Source organism: Panthera leo, chromosome D1 (genome assembly GCF_018350215.1).
Source record: "Panthera leo isolate Ple1 chromosome D1, P.leo_Ple1_pat1.1, whole genome shotgun sequence".
In the NCBI taxonomy this organism is placed as follows: domain Eukaryota; kingdom Metazoa; phylum Chordata; class Mammalia; order Carnivora; family Felidae; genus Panthera; species Panthera leo.
The window spans coordinates 109,159,792-109,169,599 of NC_056688.1; the positions used below are offsets into that span (position 1 = coordinate 109,159,792).

The window sequence follows — 9,808 nt, forward strand, 5'->3', positions numbered from 1 at the left end:
GGGGCACCTAGCTGGCTCAATCAGTTAAGCATCTGAATTTGGTTCAGGTCATGATCTCACGGTTTGTGAGTTCAAGCTCCGTGTTGGACTCTGTGCTGACAGCTCAGAGCCTGAAGCCTGCTTCAGATTCTATGTTTCCTTCTCTCTGCCCCTCCCCTGCTCATGCTCTGTCTCTCTCTGTCTCTCAAAAATAAATAAACATTTAAAAATGCTCATACTTATTTTATAAATAAATGCTTATTTACTTCTGAGACAGAGAGAGACAGAGCATGAGCGGGGTGGGGGGGGGGCAGAAAGAGAGGGAGACACAGAATCTGAAGCAGGCTCCAGGCTTGAGCTGTCAGCACAGAGTCTGACGTGGGGCTCGAACTCATAAACCGTGAAATCATGACCTGAGCTGAAGTCAGTCACTCAACCGACTGAGCCACCCAGGTGCCCCAAAATTTTTTTTAAAAACTGAAAAATTAAAAAAAATTCAGACCCTGTTTAAAATATATTGGTAAAAATCAATGCTAGGAACGTAATATAGAATAATGATCCTACTATAAATCAAAATTTAAGCAGGCATAATTCACTGTCACCATGATTGGCTGTCATAGAGAAACTCATGGAGCCTGTGGAAAGTAATTGCATTCATGTCCCCAGTTATTGGCTTCTCTGTATTCACCATTTTCCATGTAGCTTTGTAGTCTCCTCCCACTCTGACTCTGGGTTGAACTTGTGACCGACTTGGTCAAATAGAATGTGGAGTGTCATGCTCCATGCCTTGGCCTCAAAAGGCTTTGTATTCCACCTCCCTCTAGGAACACTGCCACCTCCATGTGGGCAAGCCCAGGCTAGGTTGCTGGAAGATGAGAGACTGTGTAAAGGAGAGCCCAATGGTCCCACTTGAGATTATGCTAGACCAACCTACAGCCAGCTGATCCCAAAGTATGTGAGAGATACAATACAAGACCAACAGAGTTGCCTACCTGACCACAAAGTATTAACTGAATACATCCAAAGCCAGACTGCCCAGTTGATCAATAGACTTGTGTACAATAAATGTGCAGTGTTTTAAGCTACTGTTTTGGGGTTGTTTGTTATAAAGCAATAGCTAACTGATACAGAACCTCAAGGATTAACAAATCTGAATGGGTACCATGCCACAAAGATTGGCCCTACTGACTGTAGGAATAATGTGAAAAGATTTTTCTTCTATCTGTAGTCTATCTGTACCACATGGAGGATGCTTTGTTTATAAGAATTTACTAGATATGGCTCCAATTGAAAATCCTCATGAGAGGGATGCCTGGATGGCTCAGTTGGTTGAGTGTCTGACTCTTGATTTCAGCTCAGGTGATGAGCTCATGGTTGGTGGGTTAGAGCCCCATGTTGGGTTCTTGCACTGAGAGCACAGAGCCTACTTGGGATTCTCTCTCTCTCATTCTCTCTCTGCTCCTCCCCTGCTCTCACTCTCTCTCTTTCACAAAATAAATAAATAAACTAAAAAAAAAATGCTCATGAGACAGTTCTTGGCTCTGCCCAGTAGAAGTCAGGACTGAACAGTTATGGAAAACCAACTGAGAGGCCACATTCCTGTGCCCATCCCCACCCTCACTGCTATGATACTAAAATCTTGGGCATGGAGCATACCCATGGGAGCCACTTGGGGGCAGATATGTGATGGGTAAGAAATTAAACATGGATGGTTATAACCCAATGGTGGAATAGTGAGTGCAGAGGGAATTTACCAACTGTCCCAAATTGTCCCAACTCTGTGGACTTCCTGGAGTGACTGGCTATTCCAGAGGAGATTCATATCAAGAGGCAGAGTGGGTCTATGCAGACAACTGTAAACACACCTTGGGAGAAAAACTTTGGGATCAAAAAGAGGGAATACCCCAATATCCTTCAGCATTTCCTACTGGAGGAAACAGTAGGAAAGCATTTAGGAGAAGCTATTTAGATACACATCTGAGTGAATCTAGATAAAGATTTACTTTGTCTAGAGTAAATAAATGGATGGATTTCTCCAGACCTTTTAGGATTGCCATAATGGCAGCAAATCCTGTTAACAAGCTCATGGGAAAACAACAGAACCATCCAGGATGAAGGAAAGATGTTGACTGAATTGGTGTCCTTTGAATGGGGACAGGAAAGCCATTAATGGGCCTTGGAAGTCCAGGATCCGGTAAGTGGAGTGAGTGTCAACAAAATGGGGAAATGTGCCCATTGCTGATGGTTCAGATTCCTGAAAAATCTAAACCACACTGGAAGCAGTGTCTTTAAACTGGAGCTTTAGAAAGTGTGACTACCAGCCTCTTGGATTCCCTTTAATGGTTTACACTCAAACCCTTGGCATCCCCAAGTGGGTTAGCTAAGAATAACAGGGGAGGCAGCAGCAGTGGAGGCCAGATTTTGAATCTCCACTTAAAACAGAGCAACTATATAATAAAATCAAATCACATGGTCAGAGTTTTGCAACAAAACTAGATAACATGGTATACCCATGAGCTCCAAAAGACAAGCCAGTAAAAACAAACTAACAACATCCCCCCGCCCCCGGCGCCACCCCGAGACTGGCATGGAGTCAGCATCTCCGCAGGAAAAACAAGAAAGCAACAGACCTGAGAACAGTTATTCACTGGCAAATAGGGCAGGTCAATTTAAAAGCAGCAAGCTGAAACCAGGAAGCGTCTTCTCAGCCCAATACTAGATAAATGCAAGGGGTCCTGCATTAGTAGGAAGAGTCTCTTAGAAGATGACACTAATGGGGTGCCTGAGTGGCTCAGCTGGGTAAGCGTGGGACTCTGGATTTCGCCTCAGGTCGTGATCTCATGACTGGTGAGATCGTTGGTGAGATGGAGCCCGGCGTGTGGCTCTGTGCTGAGAGCTTGGAGCCTGCTTGGGATTCTCTCTCTCTCTCTCTCTCTCTCTCTCTCTGCCCCTCCCCTGTTCTCTCTCTGTCTCAAAAATAAATAAGCTTAAAAAAAGATGGCATTAAAATGATGCACGGTGCACATTTTTATATATGCAGAGATAAACAAGCGTCTAACTCCTATGAACTCTCAAAATCCTGGGAGGTGGGGGCGAGTCCCTGCTCCTCTGCTGACCTTGGGCATTTGCTAATGGAGGGGGGGGGGTAGCCCGGGATGAGCTATCTCCTCAGTCTCTCTTACTAAGGGTCTCACAGGGGTGTGCTGAATTCCCTGTTATTCCACTGCCTAAAAATCCCTAGATCAGGGGCTTAGAGACCTGGGCTCTATCCATGGCTGCTGAAACTTCGGGCAAAACATTTCACTTTTCTGAGTCTCAGTCTCTTTACCTGTAAAATGGGAATCATTTTAATAAGTGTTGTGCTGCTTATATCAAGAGACTATGGGGTGGACCAACAGAAACCACTGATCTGGAAGTGAGGGGGTCACAATTGCTTTTCACAGCACGAGTTCAGGTGGCGGTTCTGCCCTACAGTTGGGAGATCTTAGGCAAGCTGCAACTTCCCTCAGCCTGTTCTCACCCGTAAAATCGAAATAGTAATCATCATCGTCGTCATCGTCGTCATCGTCTGAATTGCAGAGCTGCTGTGAGAATGAAATGAAGCACTTATCAACTTAGACATATCGAAAGCACTCACTAAACTTTACTAATGTCTCAATGATGCCTTTGTTAATTAGTCCTTATGCGAAGACTAAGATCTTTTGTGCTCTTCCCACTAGCAAGCGCCAGAGGGCGACATAGACGGCGAGACCCCAGCTGCAAGCACTCCTGACGCAGCGCCACCATTGGCCACGTGGTGGCGCTAAGACACACGATGTCTGATATTTCCGCAAAGTTTGGGGAACAGAAAGAGCTGACGGAATAAGAGAGGATAGGGGGGTAAAGGGGAGCTCTGAGGCTGGAGGAGCCCTGAACCGAAGGGTCAGGGGTCCCTGGACCATGTAGCTTCCAGATTTCCGGGACACAGAAGGATCATTTGGGAATGAATGGGTTTTGGAGTCTTTTTGAATAAGAGGGCGCCCCCTTCCTTCTAGCGCCGGGTGTGCATCCCCTTCCCTAGGGCAGCCTGGATGCTGGAAGAGGGATCGTTCGTCTCGGTGCGCTCCTCCTCTCCTAGCTCTAGCTCATTCATCTGCGGCCGCGGTACGCCGTTGCCACGGAGACGTGATGCAGGCGGGGGTGGGAGGGAGGCCCCTGGTGACGTCCGCGCTGCTCGCAGCTCGTCTCCCGCGGCCTCCCAGTTCTTGCCTATTTTGGAAGAGAGCCGCAGCCCTTCTGCTGATGCGCGCGCGCTGGCGCCTTTTAAAGGCAACCGGCGGAGTGGCGGCTCCGCTAGAGGCCGGGAGCTGCCCCCGCCCCCGAGCCGCGAGCCCGGCGCGGAGCCTGGGCCCGGGAAGCCCCCCGTGCCATATACCCCACCCCCATTTTAGCGCCCTCCACTCACTTTAGGGAAATTTCAACCATGAGAAAGGAGGTCCTGCCCTTGCCCCTCGTCCCCCTCCTCCTCCCTCCAACAGGGGAGATTCTTCTTCCATAGGAGCCTTGGAAGGAAACAAGATGCCAGGCCTAGCGCGTTTGGGGATCCTCTCTGGACAAGGCCACAGAGTGAAAACATCAGGTGAGAACTTCACTGCCGGCGGGGCTACCCCGGGTCTCTGGAGACCCGTGCCCCCCTCCAGCTTCCTGCCTTAGCCTTTTTGTCCCGGGCTTAGCCTGGGGTTGGTTTAAGATCTTAGCTGGAAGGCCCCTGATCAGTTTCTCCAGAACACCCATTAAACTGAAAGGGAAACTGAGGCCCAGAGAAGAGTAGTGACTTAACCAGGGTCACATGGGATGTTCCTGGAGAGCGATGAGCCAGAGCCCAATGATGTAGGCTTCGGAGCCAGAGGTCAATCCTGTGTTCCTTAACCTTGAGAATAGCTGGCACAGTGTGTCAGCCTCTGGCCCTTGCCCTGTACCCAACAGCGGAGCCAGACATCTCCTCTTCCAGCATGGCATCTGCTTCTTCTTCCCCAGGACAGTCCAGACCTAGATGGGCTTTCCGGACCGTTAATCACTCCAGACAAGCTTCTGGATCCCATGGACTCTATGGCCAACCAACTAGGTTGCTACTTGCAAATGTCTGCTTCCATCGAAAGCTTCCTACAGGTCACCAGCTCTCTGGAATTTTCTGGGACCAAACCTTTTCCAGACTGCTTACAAGCACCAGCTAGTTTCTGGATGGACGTATGGCTTGCCGGTTCTGGCAGAGCTCCCCAGAGCCATGTGGACCCAGCTTTTTGGATTCCCCTGCCCAATCCTAATGGTGCCTGCACTCTCCCTGTAACAATCACAAGGGTGTTTGACCAGAACTCACCGAAGACTTCTGTGAAGTACTTGACCATGCCCAAGGTGATGTATAGATTCCTGACGTCTCTGGGCCCCTACTCTGGACCAGGGCTGGGGACCCAAAGGTGGATCCAACCCAGCCTGGCTGTGAGCACCAAGCCTGGCAAAGGAGAGAGGTTCCTGCTCTGGAGAAGTTAGCCCTGGAATCTTGAACGGCTCTTCCTAGGGGTATCCATTGCCAGAGCCAAGCCTTTAAATGAACACAAGTGGAAACTGAGGCATCCCTCCAGGAGACGTTATTTGCCAAGCTCACACAGCAAGTCAGTACATTGTTGAGACTGGTTCCCAGAACACCGCCTCCTGGCCTGGGCTCTTTCTCTGCCTCTTGGTCCCAGAGGCCAGCCTTTACAAGGCACACAAAGGTCACTGCACTGTGAGCCAGGAACCTGGTTCAGGGTCCACTTCTACTAAACGATGGCTGTGTCACTTGGACCACTCAATTCTCTGTACTAGGTCTCAGTCACCCAAGGCGGATGACTAAGGGGCCCCCCACTCCAACTGTGAGTCTGGGATTCTCTGAAATGTGGTATTTTTCCAGGCTGTGGCGTCCCTCTATGGCAGTCTGTGGGACACTGCTGGGGTGTTTTCCTCCAGGCTGAAGCTAAGGAGGAGTATAAAGAGACAGTACTTGCTTCAGCCGCGGGCTGTGCAGACCTCTCCGAGGATGACCTGGGGTCTGTCTTACACACCTCGGAGCCCTGCGGATCTCTCCAATGGTAAGTCCCCTCATGCACTTGGCACAGAACTGTGAGAATGGCCTCTGATGGTGCTTGCTTCCATCAATGTTCACACAGGCCAGGTCTCCAAGGCCCAAGGTGGCCCTGCTTGTCCAGGGCTAAGGACTTCATCCTCCGGGAGACTTCAAACCCACCCAGAACCTAGTACTAGGCACGTGGGGTCTTCCTACCTCACACTGGGCCTCAGAGAGGCAACATTCAACCTCCAAAGCCTGAGAGGCACTGGCCAGCTGGGTCTTGGACCCAGAGATGCTCAAAATGCCAGAGAGGGGAGGTCCCTTCCAGGCCAAGTGGTCCAACCCACTACCACTGACATTTTGCAATCAGGGAAACTGAGCCCAGAGAGGGGAAGGAGCTTGCATAACACTGGTGGCAGGGTTACAACCAGAATCTTTGTCTCCTGCCCAGGGCTCTCCCCTGCATCAAACACAATCCACTGAGATCTAGGCTGAGCCCACCTCCAATCCTCCAGAACCTTGATAATCCTTGACAGAAGGCTCCTTCAGCTCATCCCCTGTCTATTCTAGGTGATTCGAGAGATTTCCCTTCAGCTGGATGGTCCTTTATCCTAAAGCTTCCTGGTGTTCCCTCCCCATCTGCTCAGGGTTAATCTTTTCCTGCTTCCAGGATCTGCTCCATCAACAGGCCATAACTGCCGCTCCTGTTTTCTTGCTGTGGTCCAACCAACTCCTTGCAGCTCTAGCATTTCCAAGGATGGGGAGTCTCTGGTTGCTCCTAGGGTTTCCCTTCTGTCACTGGCCAGTCCCAGGTCTACTACTTCCCCATGACCACCTCAGCCTTGAACCCCATCAGTCTCTCCTGGGATGCTGCGGACCATTCCTTGCAGACTCCCTCTCTGCTGGACCCAGGGCCAGTGGGAACGATAAGAGCTCACGTGTGGGGTTGCCATGAGGTTTTAGTGAGTTAATGCCCGCATTAGGTATATAAGGTGCATCTGTGAACTCTCATGTTGCAAGGTATGTTCAGGTGATAAGAAGGAGATCCTTGAAGCTAGCGCCTATGGTGGCCTAGGCACCTGGGGGCAGAAGAGGGAAGGTGGCCGGGAGGAATCTGGGGTAGTTGGGAGTGATAGAAACCAGGAGTGTTTTAAGTTGGGGAAGAAGTTGGTTAGGTTGGCTTCTAGAAAAACGGCAAGGGGAGCTGAGTTGCTGAGCACCGAAAGGGCTCACTGGGCCTCCCTGCCTGGACTTGCTGAGTACCATGGGAGCTGGTGGTACCCGGGAAGGACCACCCTGGGCCCAGGGCCAGAGCCCTCAGGGTGATTCTGTGTGTGTCCCTCAACCTTCCCAGCCCCCCGTGTCCTTTTCTTTGGAACCGCTGCAGCCCCTACCCCAGCCCAGCCCATCTGGTGCTCTCGGACCAAGCTGGGCCGAGGCTACAAAAAGCCAGTGGGTGCCTGGGTCCTGTCATTCCACAATGACAGAGCATGTGCTGTCTCCCCAAGCAGCCCATGCCATCTCTTCAGAGGCTTGTTCAAAATTATATTTTTCATAAAGGTGAAGTAATGGTGGCCGACAGTCCGTCATTCAACGTTGATCGTGCTCCCTTCATGCGGCGGGCATTGTTCCAGGTGCTTTAATGATTTAACTCATTTAACTTTCCCTCAAGCCTTTGATGCAGGAGCTATTATTCTCCTCACATCCCTGTTTAACAGATGGGTAAACTGAAGCATGAGAGGTTGAGCCATTTGCCCAATGTGAAGGAGCCAGGACTCCACATGGAAGTCTCACCCCAGAGCCCCTCGCTGGACGCCCACCCTCTCCTGCCTCTCTGAGCCCCAGGATCCCTCCCACTCACCTGCATTCCCACAAAGAAGTTACTGGCTTTCCCCACACACCCGTCTGCTCTCCCCGATGGGCCCCCTCTTGGTCCTGCCCGTACACAGGAGCCAAGCCTCCTGGTCAAGGTGGGGGCTCAGCTGCCCTTAGCAGAGGCTGCCCCCTCTTCACCCGCACTCCGCACACCTGTTAACACAGCCTCAGGCTGTGAGGGCTTCTTACATTATACAGCTCCCCATCCCTGTAAAGGGTCTCATTTCCGCACTCCTCTGTCTACCCCACCCCACACAGCACAGCTCGACCGGCCAGTCACTAGACATCCAGCAACTCGGCTCAATTACACGTCCTTAGGGAGACCACCCTGGACTCCCCGGGCTCAGTCAGTCCTCGTTTGGCTCTCCCTACACGCCTTGCCTCGCTTCTTTGCAGCAATCATTTCACATCCGTGGCTTAAATGGCTTGATGGTGTTTCTCGCTTTCTCACCAGCCTGGATGCTCCATGAAGTTAACGCCAGGCCTGTGTTTCCACACATTGCATCACCAGTGCCTAGCACAGAGCCTGGCACAAACTCAGCGCTCGGATGTGTGTGCATGAATGAAATACATGTCTGAGGCCCTGCTCTGAGCCGGGTCCTAGGCTAGATGCCGAGAATGTGGAGACCAGATTGCACCAGAGATGCTGGTGAGGAGACAGCCAAGTAAACCAGCAATGACAGCGTAGGATGAGGAAATGCAGGAAGCTGTGGGGGCACTGAGAAAGGGTCCCAGACCCAACCAGGAGGACAGTAGGGCCAGGAGGAATTCACCGGTGGGAGGGAGTGGGGGTGGGAGGGGTGGAGGACTCTGAAACTGGGCCCAACTAGTAAATGAAGGGTGGAGGGTCTGTCTCTTCCTCCAGACCTCCTTGCCCCAAGGGCAAGGCCAGTGTCCTGAACTCCTGTCTACCACTTGAGGCTTACAGGAGTGTTGGGTCTCTGCTGTGCGTTCATAGAGCATTTTAGGTGATTGATTTTCCTCCCCTCCTTGGAACACGGGTGGTCTGACGCGCTCTTCATTGTATTAGTTGTGCCCTCTTCTCCCAGCCCTGCCTCCAGGTCCTTGCCCAAAGCAGCCTCATCTTTTCCCACCTGGCTACACTCTCCCCTCCCCACCCACTCCACGTCTCCGTGTCCCTCACCTTCACGGTTCAGCCCACTCACCCAGCTCTGACCGTCTCAACGTGTGGGTGCCGGCATGTACCCTCTTCACATGAGATTTGTTGATTTCATAACCATAAATAGATAAAATGTTCTGAATATCTCCCTGTGCAAGTAGATTGGGGGAGTGATCACATAATGAAAAGGCCTTGGGAGAAAGAAAACAGGCTGCTAAAGACGCAGCTGAAGACTAGACAGCCACTGCACAGACCAGCTCTATACAGCGATTATACTTTGACTCCACAGACTGGTGAACCCTAGGCCTGGGACTGGGGTGATACTTGGGAATCTGTTAGAGAAATTTTATGTGGTTTCAAGCTCATGGATTCAAAAGAAAACTCTGGTAAAAAAATAATAATAATAATAAAATGGAAAGAAATAGAAATCGGGGAACCTGGTTTCTGATTCTGGAATTATTTCATTCTAGCTGTGACCCTGGACAACTTAATAAACCTCTCTGAGAAGGTGCATAGAGATTCTTCCCCGTGGTTAGACTGGAGGCTCCAGGAGGCCCGAGTCCTCATAATACCATGACTCTCTTCCCATCAGGGCTTTCTGTCTTCCGGAAAATACCTTAATCACCAAATATGGGACACCCCCCCTTCCCAAAATGCAGTCTTGAGACTAGGGTTGAGGTAAGGATGGAAAGGAGTACCCTGATTTTTTGTTGCCAACTCCAACTTTGTTGCCATGGCAGCAGGATGTGGAG

General features: G+C 50.9%; 1 protein-coding gene across 1 annotated transcript; it reads left to right on the forward strand.

Moving 5' to 3' along the window:
• Positions 1-4,542: 4,542 nt before the first annotated feature.
• LOC122200801 lies at positions 4,543-7,137 on the forward strand. Its single transcript, XM_042906558.1, has 4 exons — positions 4,543-4,597; positions 4,996-5,370; positions 5,906-6,083; positions 6,732-7,137. Exons 2-4 carry the CDS (start codon positions 5,059-5,061, stop codon positions 6,890-6,892), a joined length of 651 nt encoding a protein of 216 aa, XP_042762492.1. The 5' UTR covers positions 4,543-4,597; positions 4,996-5,058; the 3' UTR covers positions 6,893-7,137.
• The last annotated feature ends 2,671 nt before the right edge of the window (positions 7,138-9,808 follow it).

Bases quoted from the DNA above. Each gene is read 5' to 3' on its own strand.
- LOC122200801 (XM_042906558.1), top strand. From the start codon at position 5,059: ATGGACTCTATGGCCAACCAACTAGGTTGCTACTTGCAAATGTCTGCT. The intron at 5,371-5,905 runs GTGATGTATAGA...GTATTTTTCCAG, and splicing joins AGTACTTGACCATGCCCAAG to GCTGTGGCGTCCCTCTATGG. The intron at 6,084-6,731 runs GTAAGTCCCCTC...TCCTGCTTCCAG, and splicing joins CCCTGCGGATCTCTCCAATG to GATCTGCTCCATCAACAGGC.